This window comes from Myodes glareolus, chromosome 25 (genome assembly GCF_982192425.1).
Source record: "Myodes glareolus chromosome 25, mMyoGla1.1, whole genome shotgun sequence".
NCBI classification, from domain to species: Eukaryota; Metazoa; Chordata; class Mammalia; order Rodentia; family Cricetidae; genus Myodes; species Myodes glareolus.
In genome coordinates this window covers 16,271,563-16,288,502 of record NC_142050.1, presented here as the reverse complement: position 1 = coordinate 16,288,502, position 16,940 = coordinate 16,271,563, and the positions used below count along the sequence as shown (strand labels likewise).

The 16,940-nt window shown below is 34.5% G+C and overlaps 1 protein-coding gene across 1 annotated transcript in view; it reads right to left on the bottom strand.

Annotated features, from left to right (window-relative positions):
• The window catches only part of Cftr (CF transmembrane conductance regulator), a 131,408-nt gene that overhangs the window by 40,546 nt on the left and 73,922 nt on the right, over positions 1-16,940 (bottom strand). The window contains exons 13-16 of the mRNA XM_048449006.3: positions 10,651-10,745; positions 7,626-7,712; positions 4,363-5,071; positions 2,346-2,474 (exon numbers count right to left, since the gene is read on the bottom strand). Coding sequence (XP_048304963.3) covers positions 2,346-2,474; positions 4,363-5,071; positions 7,626-7,712; positions 10,651-10,745 — 1,020 coding nt within the window. The remainder of the gene's footprint in view (positions 1-2,345; positions 2,475-4,362; positions 5,072-7,625; positions 7,713-10,650; positions 10,746-16,940) is intronic.

Here is a 16,940-nt window from a genome sequence, read left to right as displayed (position 1 = left end):
AGACAAAACAGTGACCAGGATCTTCAGATGCTGCACTCAAAACACCCTTAGGTTATTGTAAAGGAAACAGGAAACATCCCTTAATCCACTGTTTACATTTTCCCTTTCTAGTCCCGGATACACTGTCAAGAAGGGCCACTAGAAAGAGTAGCACAATGGAAATTTTAGTCTATTTGTTTAGTATTAATAAGAACTTATAAAAGACATAGTTTTTAGAGGAAATGTATAAAATGTACACTTTTCCAAGATGACATATGACTGAAAAATGTTAGCAAATTAAATATTCAGGGTTTTTTCTAGTTTAGCAATTATGAAGAAACAGGAAAAGACAGGATGAACTGCTAAATTTATTTCATATTACAAAAACAAAACACATTAAATGAATGCTATAAAATCATAAATATAAATGGATATACAACCTTTATTAAGGTTTAAATTAGGTAACTCACTTTGATGGAGGAGGATATGTATCTTGATGTTTCTGTGGCTATTTTCATTAAACATAAGGATCTCTCAGTGCTTATAAAAACTAAACTATCATTGCGGACTGGCACCTGTCCCATAATGGAATGTACCAGGAAACATTCTAATAGTCAAAAGAAATGCACAGATTGATACTAAGAAAAAGTTTAGTCTAAAGGAAAATCTATGTAAATTTTGATTGAAAGAAACACAATTGTAGACATCAGCATATAAGTTGTTTAGCTATATAAGCATACACATCATTTTATAATTATTATATTTCTATTACTGCTCTTCTTGTTATTCAACACTTTGAAAGTTACTCAATTGGTCAATGTCTATAAGATATTGGAAAAAGATCATGCCATTAGATTATTTCCTGCCCCCAAGAGGACATGACTGAATTTTGCCCAACATGACTTTTTTTCCTTTCCCTTTCCTTCCTTTTCTCCCTTCCCCTCCCTCCCTCTCTCCCTAATTCCCTCCCTCCCTCCCTCCCTCCTTCCATCCTTCCCTCCCTCTTTTCTTCTTCCCTTCTTTTCCTTTTTCTTTCTTTCTTTTAGTAATAATGACAGTTCAGTGAACAAAGGGTAGTTACATGGCATTTGCCTTCTCTTCAATAGTTAATTTCTTGACCAATGACAAGATGACTTTTTATCTTAGGTGAATGTTGATGGTTTGGATTTAAAATGACCCTTAGGCCCATGTATCTGAATATTTGGTCTCAAGCTACTGCACAATTAAAGAAGGCTATGGAATCTTTAGATTCTTGAACCTTTTATTTGCTTTCAGAGTGTGCATGCAATATGAGCATCGCCCTACTCCCCTGATGTTATACTTTCCCAGGCTCCAGGAATATATCTCTCAAATGTAAGCCAAAATTAATTCTCCTTTCCTTAACTGGGTGTTTTATGATAGCAACAGGAAAAGTAACAGAGTGAAGGAACAATATTGTATACTTGTGTAGCAGGTCAACATACAATCAAGGCATTATGTCATTGTGGAAGGCACCCAAGCCTCTCCCTCAATGGAAGCTGCCCGAGACAAAGGTGCTACCGATGAACAAGAATCACCACCATGAGTCACCACCTGTTTAACTAATAATTAGACTAATATCTAGAATTTTCATTGCTTAATTTCAATTCATTCAATTTCAATTAATACTCCTGGATAGTCTGAGCCTTCAGATCTTAAAAACTAAATATATTAAGATATAATGAATAAAATGAGGATTATAGGTAATAAAACTATACTGAACTTGGGAAAAATGCTAGTTGTGTGAATTTTAGTGGCTCTTATCACAAAAAACAAAAAGTTATTTGAGATGACAGTTGTGTTATTATCTTTGCTATAGTAACCTTTTTGCAATGTGTATGAACCTTCAAATATGTTGAATATATTAAATATGCCAAATAAAATTTATTTTATGACAATTCTTCATATACAGTATTTGTATTTAAGTATATTTTATGTTATGCCTGAAATACTAAAATATCAATAGCAATTCTAATTGTGAATTTTTAAACAAAATTTTAAATTTACTTTTTTGTGTATATGTATTTTGCCTGTATATCTGTCTATGCACGACATATATGTGGTACTCACAGAGGCCACACAAGAGCAACAGATTCCCTGGAACTGGAGTTATACACGATTGTGAATCACTTGCGGGTGCTGGGAATCCAACCTGGTCCTCTGGAGAAACAGCCAGAGCCCTTACCCACTGGACCATCTCTCCAGCTACCATTAGCTTTCAGAAAACATGACCTATCCAGGCAGCTACCATTGATAGATTAACAAGTATTTACATGTATAAACCCACCCATACAAATGTAATCCTTGATTTAAAGTCACAGTAACAGTTCACAAGCAAACATGCTTACCTCAACCAGAAAAACAAGCACGCACCAAATCAGCACTATAAGCAAGCTTTTATGGAGAGTAAAATAGCGGAGGTATGTGTTCCATGTTGTCACTGGGGGGATCTTCACCATATCGTCAAAAAAACACTCCTGAGAAAAGAAGCATGATTTTGAAACAAACTTATTCCATCCCACTGCTGAGGCCTTATTTTTAATTCAGAGAAATAAAGGAACACTTGCTGGGTGGTGGTGGTACCCGCCTTTAATCCCAGCACTCAGGAGGCGAGTGGATCTCAGTGAGTTTGAGGCCAGCCTGGTCTACAAGAGCTAGTTCCAGGACAGGCTCCAAAGCTACAGAAAGACACTGTCTTGAAAAACCAAAACCAAAACAACAACAACAAAAAAACACTCATGGCTAGTTTTGAAAACTAAGAAACACAGTGATCTTGTAGAATAGCGTTAGCATTTAAATACTTCCTAGCACAACAAGTCTTGTCAGATGGTTGGTGCCATCAGACTGAAGTTCCCAAACTTACCTTGATTTAAGTTGTTTTGGTGATCCATGGTCAAGTGTAGTTTGGAACTTGCTAGCTATTATATCATTTATTTTTTAAAAGAAAAGTTGGTTTATGTTTACATATTCCTTAGGCATTATGGATTTTTTTAGTTATAACTTCAGTTACAAAATTCTAACCCTAAATATATTTTTCTAGAAGCCTTTTTTTTTTCTGGAAGACAGATTTTTAAAATGTGGGAAAAAAAGATTCCTCATATATTCTAAAGGGAAAAGATGGGGTTACTCCTCATACAAATCCATGAAGTTCACAAGTGGCATTAGACTTACAAAGGAGTCCTGTTAACCTAGAGGAAGGTTCACTGATTAGAAATTAGATTGTGGAACAGGATTGACCTTTATTTGCATTCAAGGCCTACAAGCAACATCCTAGGATGCTTGAATGGGTATCTGTTGCTGAATTTCTCAGAACTTTATTTTCTTTTTCTGCAAATAGGGGCAAGGACATGACCTTCCATCACAGGGAAGGGGATAACGCAGGCTGCCTGAAGTTGAAGTAACTGTTGACCTGGTAATATAATTAGTCAAAGAAATCACTCGTTACAATGCAGAGTGACAAAAATTTATAGACTTCAATTTGGGTGTTTCACTTAGAAGGATATTAAATCCTACAATGAATTATCTTTTAGCAAATCATTTTAAGATTATAGAAATACTGAGTGTATATTTGGGGGGAATTACTTATCCTTTAATTTGACAACACAGTGAACTCTGACCTAGAGATAGGAAATGATTTGTGATTGACCAAAAGGTAACTTCCTATCAAAGACTGGCACCACTAAACGTGTTCATCTTCTAGGACTCCATTTTTAAATCCATCTAAGGCACAAGCATTGCTTAGTAAACAATAGCTCCCCTGTTTTGCATTGCTCTCTATTTTAAGAAAAGTCATTTTGCTCCTTAACATACAGTGACAGTCTTTCAGTCTGAGTATTGGTGTATATATGTTAAGCTTCGCATATGTTCTTTAAAAGAAAAAAACATTCCAAAACATAACACATAAAACAAATCTGAAATATTGGAAAGGGCATATTAACTAAGTTCAGACATGAATGTTAATTATTCTTGTCAAGAAACCAGGAATTTGCAACCCTTATCAAGGCCATACATGTTTAGAAACACTTCTTGATGTCTACACAAATGCAACTATTTGCTTATATAATATACTTTACTCCATTTTGTTCTAGATAACCACTAATGCAGACAATTATTAATTTATAATAACAAACACCATATTATGGGCCTAGTAAAGGAACTCAGTACTAAGCCCTTGTTTGGTTCACCACTTTTGGAGGAATGTGATATTTCAATTACAATTTGAAGTTGCTTACATAGATAATGGACTTTGCACCCTTGACCCAGAGACTGCAACAGAATGCCATGGAACATGTAATATGCATCAAAATTCACTAAAATTATAGAGTTATGATGATGAGCACACCTTAAGACGTGGAGAGTACATACCTTTAAATCTTCTTCATTAATTTCTTCAGTGATGTTCAATGCACTGTCTTCAGACAGCCGTCTTGAATATATGTCCTCTTCATTTAAGCTTATCTGAGGGGCTAAGGAGATCTTTCGAATGGAAGTCCTTGTCCTCTGAATGTTGCTAAAGCCCTGGGTGGGTGTGTATGTCATGAGGTCCAAAACAGACTGTCTTCTTCTGCCTGGAAATGTGGGGCCGGTGGGGATAACGTTGCTGCGAGGCAGGACTGCCTCTCCCTGTTCAGAATCTGGAGCCAGGGACAGTCTCCTTTCTTGGGGTTCATCATAATCTCCTTCTGTGACTAATGGAGTCTTTGGCACAATGGAAAATTTCTTCATATTGCTAAAGGAATTTAAAATAGAGCTCTTCCGTTTTTCTCCATACTCTCCAGTCTGTTTAAATGACTGTTTGGTTTTGTTCCAGGTGACAGAGGACTCATCTACTGAGAACCTGCGTAAGGTCTCAGTTAGAATTGAGCTTCTTCTTTCCTCAGTAAACTGGTCAAAGGTGTCATACCCCATGAGTTTTGAACTGAAGTCTGGCCGTAGACTTTGTAATTCAGAAAATGTCCCATAGAAATAGCTGCGGCCCTCATGCAAAATTAGTATTTTGTCAGCTTTCTTTAAGTGCTCCATTTTAGATGTGACCAAAATCCTAGTTTTGTTGGCCATCAATTTACAGATACAGCTTTGGGAATATAAAAATATATAAGACTTTACTACATAAATAGTGATGTATATTTAATTTTGGCATCTTATTAATGTATCATTGCATAAAATCTTATATGGCATTTTGTTACTTAATATGGTTATATGGATAAATATTTCATAGTAACTATTAGATGCCTCTTGAATTGCAGCATGAAATATTGTATCATGCTGTAAAGGTGATTGCTAGTAGCCATAAAAAGAAATTCAATTTTTGATAAGCAATAATTATGTGATTTTAACCAAATCATTTTCTCTTAGTTCTCGGTTTATTTCTCTAGAAAATAAAGGAATTGTTAGGTGATCTTTTATGTTCCTGAAAGTTTATATTTCCACATAGCTTCTAAAATGTCAGAGATTTTCTGTTTTTAATTTTTAAATTAATTTTGTCTTGAATTTTATGTTGACTAATATGTTTTAAAACAAAATATAACAACTAAGGAATACATAATCAACTTAACTTTCCTCCAATAAAATTTTCCTATACTTTAAAGGTAAATTGTATTCTGTAGTGGGAATTAATTTCTTTTATCCCTTAGTTATCAAAAATAAGAGCCATCACTATATCCTTAAATATAAACAGTAACAGCTAATTTTATGAGAGTAAGACATTAGCTACAGTTACAATATCATATATATAGCATGGGGTATTACATTTAATGGGATTTTCTTTTCTGTCTTAAACTAGGGAGACTTGCTAAGAACAGACTTCTAAAAGGAAAATACATTGGAATACTGTGGTACAAGCCCATATCGCTGGCACTAAGAAGTCCCAGAACCAAATCAAAGTGGTTTCTTTCCCCACAATGAAGCTAAATTCTACTGTATGTAAAGCAAAACAGAAAACAACTTGAACAAATAAAAACAGCACAATAAGTCCTAGAAGATCTAAACAAGAAATCCAGGCAAAGGAAATCAGTGCCCTGGACCCAACAGAACCGGTCATGTAAAATTCTGCAGCAACCTTTCCTGCTAAGGTATCACACAGAACCTGTATCATTCTGCACTACTCAAGGGTTTGTGCTCTTATATTTTTATTAAGAGCTTAGAAAATGTTTGTCTTAAGCTGAGTTCTATGCTTAACGTAGTGATGGTTACTCAGCATTCTGACTGTATGAACTCAGGGAATTGGTGCAATGTCCATTACAGAGCCACTTTAGAGACTCAAGATAACAGGTATGTTGATGCAAGGCTGAAGGAGATGATGTGATAAGCTGTAAGGGAAGTAGAAACATGACTAGCGCCTTCTATATCCTTTTCATTAGATTAAAATTAAGTAAGATTCACTATTCAGATGCCTTGTCACATATGTACTCCACTATAGAGTAGTTCAGAAACATATGAGCAAAACTGGGGATTGGGAAGTGTAGAGTAGAGACCGTGTTGATGGGACTTGGCATTTCATTCAGAGATCAGGGATGACATGTTCTTGGGATTATGACTAGAAAAACAATGCGAATATACTCCATTCAACTGAGACATAAACTGAAAATATCAAACAAAAAAATGTCTCTGAATAAAAGCAGCTCCAGGATAGGGGGCTTATGTTAGCTCAAAGTGTTAAATGTAATGAAGTCCAGAATTAAACATATCATTTAAGATATAAAAGAAAATAATCAAGGTTCTAGAATATTTCAACCATTGATGATGTCCTGAAATAAAACTTTGAAATAAACCAATAAATAATTAAGTCATTTAACACATAAATCATTTCCTACCACTTAAAATCCAAGAGGGCTGCAATATCTATTCTAATAAAGTACTCTGTTACCCATGAAGTCATATTGCTAACTGCATGGGGACTCCATACCCACTGGGCTCTACTAAGAACTGTAAGGAAGTGTGTATCCCAGTTCTCTGTAACACAGGTGGGGCTGGGTCCAGGAAAGGACTAACGCAGATGTACAGTAAGGGCATTCACCATTACACAAATCATTATTTTTATCTACAACACAAAATTAAATACTAATACAGAAAGATATGTGAACATTTAAAAATATAATCACTTAAGATACAGGAAGACATGTCTCAAGATAGCAATAATGTAAAAAAGTACTTAGCTATCAATTGTAAGAAATTGGTTTTACAAGTAATCATCAGAAAAGGTTTTGATAGTAGCAATCTTCAACGTTGGCCATGAAGGGAGGCCAGAACTGAGTAAGTACTGTGTTACATTCTGCTGTTCTGAGTCATAAAAATGGTGGCTATATTGCTCTAGCCTAGTGGTTTTCAACATTCCTAATGTTATGACCATTTAATACAGTTCGCCATGTTGTGGTAACATCCCACCATAAAATTATTTTCATTGTTACTTCATTACTGTAATTTTGCTAGTGTTTGGAATAGCAAGTATCTGATATGTGGGATATCTGATATACAACCACTGAGAAAGGGGTTGTTTACTCTCCAAAGGAGTTGTGATCCACAGATTGAGAACCACTGCTCTAGAGCTAATATGCAGCTTGTAATGATACAGACATTTTGTTATCTTTTGCCATGAGCATTATATATAACTCAGTCAGTCAAGGACATACTTTTCAAATATTTGTTCTTCAGTTAAGACATCTAGATATCCAAAAGGAGAATCCAAGAGGTACACATCAGCATCTTTATATACTGCTCTGTAAACAAAGCAGAAATGAAGTTAGGGTTCCCTCCATTTTTTTTGTATTTAATTCAGAACTGATATTTTAAACCCCTGACATGTGTTATAGAAATGCCATCAGATTCCTGCACTGGAAGCACACTTTTCTCAACATGAGGCAGAAGTAGTACTGTTAGTAACTTCTTCCATAGCTATGCTAGTAATAGTGCCGACTATATTAAATGAGGAATAATGAGATAATTTACTTTGGATCTCCTCCTTATAGTCTGTCCCTGAACCTCTTTCATGAGTGTCACACATAGGTAAGGATCAATGATTCAGAATAAGAAGGAATACATATGCAACTTAACTTTAAAAAAAAACTTTTGTGTTTGACTGTTTTGCCTGTATGCATGTGTACCATGTGTGTGCTGAGTGTATGGAGGTAAGAAGAGGATGTCAGATCCCCTGGACTGAAATTACAGATGACAGGAAAGCAACAATGTAAATGTTGGGATAAAATACAGACCTTACAGAAGAGCCAGTGCTCTTAACCACTCAGACATCTCCCCAGCCTTTAATTTACTTTAAGATAAAGATAAAAACCTTTAAGTAATTTTATTTGATTTAACAATAGTAAAAATATAAAGATATATTTTCCAAATAAACAAAAATGAAGTAATTTCTTTATAACTTTAAATTTTTCTCAGGAAAGATTATTTATAATGCTATCTCTATCTCAGCTACATAGGTCATTCTTTAAAAGATAATTGTTGATTCTTTTGTTTTCAAAATGTACTTAATCATCACATAATAAGACAAGCAATGAAACAAAAATAGAAATTGCAAAAATTCTAAATAAAACCACGAAAGCACTTTATGCTGTAAAGTGTCTAGAAGGCTACATGAAGGAACTAATGAACTCCATAGAAATGTGCTGTCTTTAACCACATTTAGCTTTTACTTTTTTCTCTGCAATATAGTTAAAATGTTATTTGTCCCCCCTGAATTTAATCCACTATGAGTTTCTACAAGAGGACTGAAACTTAGTCCAATGTGGTGCTCAGAGATGGGACCTTTGGAAAGTGACTAGGATTAAGGAGATCATCAAGGCGGAGTTTCACGATTGGATTAATTGTGACTTCATAAGGAGAGGGATACTCTAGAGAGGACACACACATACACACACATTCACAGACAGAAACACACTCACATACACACACACACACACGCACACACACACACACACACACAAGCATACTCCTTGTCTTGACATGTGATTTTCTACGCTGTCTCAAGACTCTGCCAAGAGGATATTATCACCAGAGCTGACTCCTTGTCTTTAGACAATAAATGAAAACAAAAATAAAGTGAGTTTCTGTAAAATATATTCAAAATACATTGGTGGGCTTATTAGTACTACACACAGACTAACACTCTCCTTCACATGTATGAATAGTGTCTCAAATGTGTATGTTTGTGTGTGTTCATCATGCAAAAGAAGATAGCATATTTGGATGAGAATAACAGTGAACAAATGTTTTAAGTAGTACTACACATAGTACATAGCAAATATGACTAAATCTTAAACTAGTAAATAGAAATACTATGCTGAAGTAACATACTCTACTTAAATCGCATATGTTTGTTGGCTCCCAGATAAGGAATTAACTTCCAAATGATTATAAAACCATCATCTCATCTGTGAACTCTCTGTATCAGATGATCTGGTTTCCCAGTGTATTCTCAGGATCAAGGCATAGCTGAATGTAAGGAGTCAAGATGACCTAGATTAAATAGTGACTGTATCCTTTTCTTGTGGCTTTTGGCAAGTTAATGTCTGACTACCTCAATTATCTTGTGATTTCTTCCATAAAATGTAGAGAACAATTTCTGCTTGTAGGGTTGTATGGGGCTTGATATCACGAGAGAGAGAGAGAGAGAGAGAGAGAGAGAGAGAGAGAGAGAGAGAGAGAGACAGAGAGAGAGACAGAGAGAGACAGAGACAGAGAGAGACAGAAACAAAGAGACACAGAGAGAGAGAGAGAATAGTATCAAGACATCAGTTGTCGGTACAAAGTGTTTACTTTTTTACTTTTCCAGGTTTGGGAAGTAAAAGAAAGAAAAGGTGCCAAGATACCAAGATACTACTGACTCAATGTAATTTCTCACTAACAACTTTGGTAACACAATAAAAAGAATTTTGTTTGAATAAAACTAGAGGCCATCTGACATCCCCTACCACCAACTGTCTTTGAACAGACTACACTTAAATAAGATGTTTTCTTCCTGACAAGAATTATATGTGCTTCTTTTTGACAGCTTCTAAGTCCTCAGGGCACTTTCTTAATACTCACATGACCCTTATGACAATCGGAGTCACAGATAAAGGCATGTGTTCAGTGTAAACCGCAGTTGGGTGTGGTGGCACACACCTGTAATCCTAGCACTCAGAAGCAAATGCAGGAAGACCATGAGCTCCACACAGGGAGACCTTGTCCCTTGTCTCAGAAAAAACAAAAAGTCTTAGTCCCAGTATCATCATTTTCCTTACTATTTTTGTTATAAAATCATAAGTTACATTCTAAAATTTAAAAGTATAAAATGTATATTGTTCACAGTGAGAAGCAAACTGGAAAGTTAAAGCGTCATCTGGGACTGGGAGAGGAAGGGAATGCATAACAGAAAGAACAGAAATTTGTAATTTCTCTTTGTTCTTTTCAAAATTTTACAGTTTTCTGTTCATAACAATACAGGTAACATAACAAACAAGTATGAACAAATAAAAATAAGAGTATGATTTTTGAAAAAAGCTACCATTTTTACCGAATCTGAATACTATACTGTTTATAGTTCTTAAAAGAAATTGTCAACCCCAGAGACAAAACATGAAGCAGTAGAGAAATGCATATATATAATTGTACATGCATATCATTTACAGCAAATGCTCACTAGAGCAATGGTTAAATGTTCACCTTGCTAAAGAAATCCTTGCACGTTGACCTCCACTCAGTGTGATTCCACCTTCTCCAAGAACCGTGTTGTCTTTTTCTGCAAACTTGGATATGTCCTATTATCAAAAGCATGACACCAGAAAGGAAATTTAATATATTCAATCTGAAATTGAAAAGCACATTTTCCTTCAGATGCAACTGTATGTGAGAATCTTCCTTCAACCATTCAAATGTTTGAACACTGCATCTCAATTATTTCAAATGTAACTCACTTAGGTGGTTAAAATAACAGGGTCAAAATTTTAGACATACAACTTTCTTTCATTTTTAAAATATTATTCATAATCATTAAATAAGATTTGGAAAATATAAAAAGTAAAATAGATGTGTATTTGTGGAATGTTTATATATGGAAACTACCCATAAGCCTATCATATAAACTCAAATGTTAAAATGCACTTTCAATTTAAAATCAGTCTTTAAAAAATCTCAAAATACTGAATAAGCCTGTTAATAAGAGAAACTAAAACTATTCACGCCCCAGCATTATGCAGACATTTTCAGTGGCTGTCAAGGGACAAGGCAAGTTATTTCAATACGTCTATCAATCCCTTTCCCAAACAAGAGCACAAACATCCTCAGCCATGTCCATTACTTCTCTCCTCATCCCCATGCTATCTCTTCTGTCACCTTCCCGCCACACTTGTCTTTCCTTCCCCAATAATGAGCACCTCTGTGGCAACAATCACCAAGACGTAGTAAAAGAAGACCTGTTTTTAAGAAATAGTCTAGGACTCCACACAGTGCAAACCTAATTAAGAAGGTAAACTATAATCTTGAAGGGAGACTTAAGAACCTAAATTTATAATAGACCATTTTAGTACAGATTATAAAATAGTACATAATTAATTGACAAGTTAATTGTTTAGCTAAAAGAAGTAACAACACAGCAGACAGAAAATGACAGAGGCATTCAGCTAGGACAAGAAGGTCTAGAAATTGCATCTATCTTGCCATGGAATAGCAGCTAATGTCAAAATAGAGAGAATACGAAAACAACTATAAGTTGAAAGAAATATTATTTATTACTTAAAACAAGATACTAGCATGTTTATATTTAACTGTGATTCAATTCATGGTTTATGCTGACTTACTGAGTATAGATTGTACAGAGACCTAGAAGATTTCATGCTTCAGAGGTGGCTGTTCTTGCCCCCTGGACACAATATACTGCATGACCTTTGACAGACAAGTTTTTGTTTTTTTATTTGGATTTCCTAAGACATTTCTAGGAAATCATGAAGCCTAACCTCTGTCCTCTATATCATCATGTATTTTCTTGGAACTCAGTACAGAACAAATTAAATCCCTTTTTAAACTCAAAAAGAAAAAAAGAAAAAGAAAAATGTAGTACATTTACATAGTGGAGTACTACACAGCAGAAAAAAATGACATCTTGAATTTTGCAGGCAAATGGATGGAGATACAAAACATTATTTTGAGTGAGGTAACCCAGACACAGAAAGACATACTCACTCATAGGTGGTTTTTAAACATAAAGCATAATCTCAGAGAATTTAGACAACAATGAGGACACTAACAGAGACTTACATAGATCTAATCAACGTGGGAAGTAGAAAAAGAAGATCTCCTGAGTAAATTGGGAGCATAGGGAGTGTTGAAGGGGGAAGGGGAGAGACAGGGAAGGGATCAGAGAAAAATGTAGAGCTCAATAAAAATCAAAAACAAAAAAGAAAAGAAAATGACAGAGGCCTTCCATGAGTGCAGTCACCTGAGATGTGAAGGATGCTGATTTTAATCTCCTTTCTTTCCTCCAAGCCCCATCTATTCTTTTCTACCACCTCTTTATCTTCTCATCGTACTTAAGACTTTCTTACATATTTATCTTCCTTTGCTTTTGCAAGTCACAATCCATTGACATTTTATTTTCCATAAACATGCTTCCAACAAACATTCCACAATCATTTTTTCAATTATTTTTAGCTAATAGAGAAATTAAGCAGAACTCTATATGCAAAACTATAAACAGAAAGCATATAAACTAATAATATAATGACTTTCATTAAAAGCTATTGAAAGGTACTGGTCACCTTTAACAAAGAACCTGTTCTAACATACAAGGAGTAACAAGAGACCTATGATAAAATAGCATCCATTCAAGAGATGCTGTCTTAGTTAGGGTTTCTATTACTGTGATAACAGACGAACAAAAGCAACTCAGGAGGTAAGGGTTTATTTCACCTTTCAACTTTTATGTTCATCACTGAGGGAAGTCAGGCTAGGAACTCAGAGTAGGAACCTGGAGGCAGGAACTGGAAGAGGCCATGGAGAAGTACTGCTTACTGATTTGCTTCCCATGGCTTACTCAGACTGCTTTCCTTTAGCACCCATGACCACCAGCCCAGGGGTGGCCCCACATGGTGGACTAGGCCCTCCCACATCAATCATTAATCAAGAAAATGTCCCATAGCCCTGTCCGTACGCCAGTCTGGTGGGGCATTTTCTAAATTGAATTTCCCTCTTCCAAATGATTCTAATTTGTGTCAGCAAAATTCTAGCTTATGACATAAAAAGAAGCTAGCACCAATGACCAGTGAATTTTATTTCCCAAGGATAAATTATGCAATTATGTTTTCATTTCCTCTCTTCCACTACTACTTAAGAAAGAAAGAAAACAAGGGTGGGTGCACTTTCACTCCCACCCTGTTCCTAAGACAAACCCAGCACCTCCTCCTGCTTTTAAGAAGACTATGTAATAATTGATATAAAATTTCCACTACAATAAAGTGTTTTTAATCCTCATACTCTCTGCTGAGTAACTTACTCTGAGATAAAACACACACTAAGAAAATGTGACTGTAGAATACTGTGAGACTGTAGACCCACGTGAGCTGCTTTCAGGCAGTTCTGTTTGAAGTTATTTGCTGCTCTTTGTAGTTCAGACTAGATTAAAATAGTGAGATGAGCAATTGTTCCCTGGCATTTTTTCCCATTTCCTCCTTGCAAAACCAACCATTAATATCATCAAATATATCTACGCTTTTGTGATATGTAGCTGGTAGACAAATACGCATGGGTGGGTGACTGTATCAAACGCATATGTTCTGTTTTTAAAAGTTACTATCAGACTGCTCTACAAAGCATTTTACCACTAAGTAATTACACTGAAAAAACACAGAAAATTAAATTTACCACTAAGTTCTAATAATACTCTTATCTTTACAAATACACTAATTTTGCTAATTTTCTCTTTTAAATTTATATTTTCCTTAATCTCACAGGTTTTAAAGATTTATTTGCTATGTTGCTTTCTCTTCTTTAAAGTGTCTAATATTTTGTACATAATGAATCTTTGCAACTTTCTGGGCTACATATCAAAAAACATTTCTCCTTTTCTCTTATTTTTACTATGCATATTAGTTATCATAGGCAAAAATTTAATTTTTGTGAAGTCAATTTATGTACTGCTTACCTGCTGGATTTATGTATTATCTTGAATTTTATTTTCCAAACAAAACTTTTAATACCCTTAGACACAATTTTATATTTATCTAACAATACTCTAATTGGTTAAGAGGCAACAATAGCCATCAAATGAATAATGTTGTACTGATGCATATAACATCTACCATAGTTCATATTTTTGGGCTGTCTTGTTTTCTTGTCCATTTTCCCCTATAGTAATACCTTTCTGAACATTTGAATATCTTGGTTTTTAATGGAATTATATATTATTTCTCAGGTGTTGACTTGAGCACATTTAATACAACAGTTCTTCTTCCTCAGTAACATATCTTATACAAGGAAGACTAATACTATGATATCATGGCCACAGGTGATGAAGCTAGAATTCTAAATGCAACTTGTTCATTAAAAAAGTACTTTTAACATTTTATATTAAGTTTAAGAAAACCTCACTAGAATTTATTTGCATCTTTAAAATATCATACATTTACACAGAATTCTAGTTAGTAACACTAAATTTAATTTAAAATGTCTTTCTCTTGAATCAGATGTTGCATTAAATACTTCAACAATATGTATAGTTTTCTTTGTATTCTGTCCTGGAAATATTTCAATAGAGCCATCACCATTATTAAAAACTTTAAAGTTTTCCACTATTGTGAACTGAGTAACTATTTGTTTACCATTTATGTTTTTAGATGATTTTGTTCCTATGAGGAAGAACAATTCATTCATTTGATCATGGAGATAACACGCTAAATGAAATATTTTAGGAGAAATGCAGTGAATTAATATCTCTTAAACACAAGATACAAATCTGTAAAACCACTTTGAACAGGATGAAGAGTGATATTAAAATAGTTTATGCACATAATCACATCATAAAATTTTAACAGAACTTTAGATATTATCATTAATGGAACTTAAAAATACTTGGTTACTTTGTGGTGACAAATTTAGAATCAGAGATTTTAGAAGTTTTTTATTTTGTTTTTATAACCATTTTTAAAAGATCTATTAGGATAATGATGACACTGATGTTTCAGGCAATTCTCTACATTTCACATTGCTTTCCTAAACAGAAAATGTGACTTTTAAGCATTCCTGAAGTCCAAGTAAACAGCTCTTGATTAATGCCAAGATATAAGTGAATATCTACATATTTATGCATATATATGTAACAATAAAAAAATAGGCCATCAATTTGAGAGGCCGGTAACATGAAGGGGTTAGCAGGAGGGGACATAGGAAAGAATGAAGAGAACAAAGGGAAGGGAGGAGGAATGTAGTATATTTTAATTATAATTTAAAAATGTGAAACAGAAAATTGCATCTCTACTTCACACTATATATTTCTGTATTTTTAGTATATGAAAAATTAATACTCTTAGGACAGAATGTCTTTACTTTGTGCTAAAATAGGTATCTTTAAAGAAAATACAAAAGTTAAAACATAAAATTACATTTAGATAAAGTGACTATATAAAAATTATTATAATCCTGTGCAGAACATTCAGGTTCTTTAGAGAAACATTAAAAAAAAAAGTCTCAGCAAGACAAACTCAGTAAAGGACTTCAAAACACACCGTTATCTTAATTACATTATGTTCCTGATAGCAATGGTCTATACAAGACCTACTATGTCCACCCTAATAACTAACCAAATGAACAAAAAGATTAAAGTCAGTAGCAAGAATTGTAAAGATGTGAGTAAATGCAAATTCGCATTAATGGCTGGCTGACAAGGCTGAAGATTGGTACTACTACTTCAGAGTTTTTAAGTTGGCAGCATCTAGTGAAAATTTGAATTTGTGTATTTATCTTGTGGCCTTGCAAATCAACTGTTAGGTATATTCTGCGACAGGGAAAGGCATGCCTATACGCAAAAGGGAAAGTTTCATTATGTATACAATACAGCAGTTAAAGAAGAATAAGACCAGCAAGAAAGCTCAAGAGGCACAGGTCTCTCTGCAACCAAGCCTGAGGATCTGAGTTTATCCCTGGCACTCCCAGGTGGAAGGCGAGAACTGACTTCTGCAAACCTCCATATGTGATCTCTGCTGTACCGCCACATTGTCTCCTCTCTAAATAAAAGAATAAGTAAATACATAGACATTGCTATGTCTTTAAAAGGTAACAGGAACCAAATATGTTAGAGAAAGTTGTATTCAAATTTTATTACTATGTAGATTTTAAAGCTAAATAATTAAACTGTGAAATAGTGCTCATGCACACGCATATATGGGTGCAACTTATTTTAAGCAGATAGGAAAAGTACATATTCTATCATTCTAATTGCTGGAGCTTCAAGTTTTGTAGCAGAGTTGTGATGATGGGGTAAAAAGTCCAACTAAGATGTTGTCTACGCATCTAACAATGCACATAATAGAGATACTGACATATAAATATTAGTTGTATGAATTAACTGTCAATGGTATGAAAATAAAGGATTTGATGTGTTAAGCCAAGGTTTGGAGCCTCATTTTATGGACTGAAACCACTTGTGAAGAGAAATGTGGATACCTTTAACTTAGTAAAGATCTCCAAGTCCATAATCATCGTGAAGCTGGTGGGACTGAAATAAAGGCAGACAGCAGGAGGACACTGACAACTGAGATTAAGCTCATTAAGACCTAATACACCAGCACTGCCAATCTGTTTCTATTAATGTGAGCACTTGGTTTGATTACTTAGTTTATGTCTCATTCATTTGCAGATTTATGAGTACTTGACACTCTGTTTGATTTCACACAAAGCACTCTGTTTTGTATTCCTTGTTAAACATTGATCTTTGTTGACTATTAAGGACACTCAAATCTGGTAAG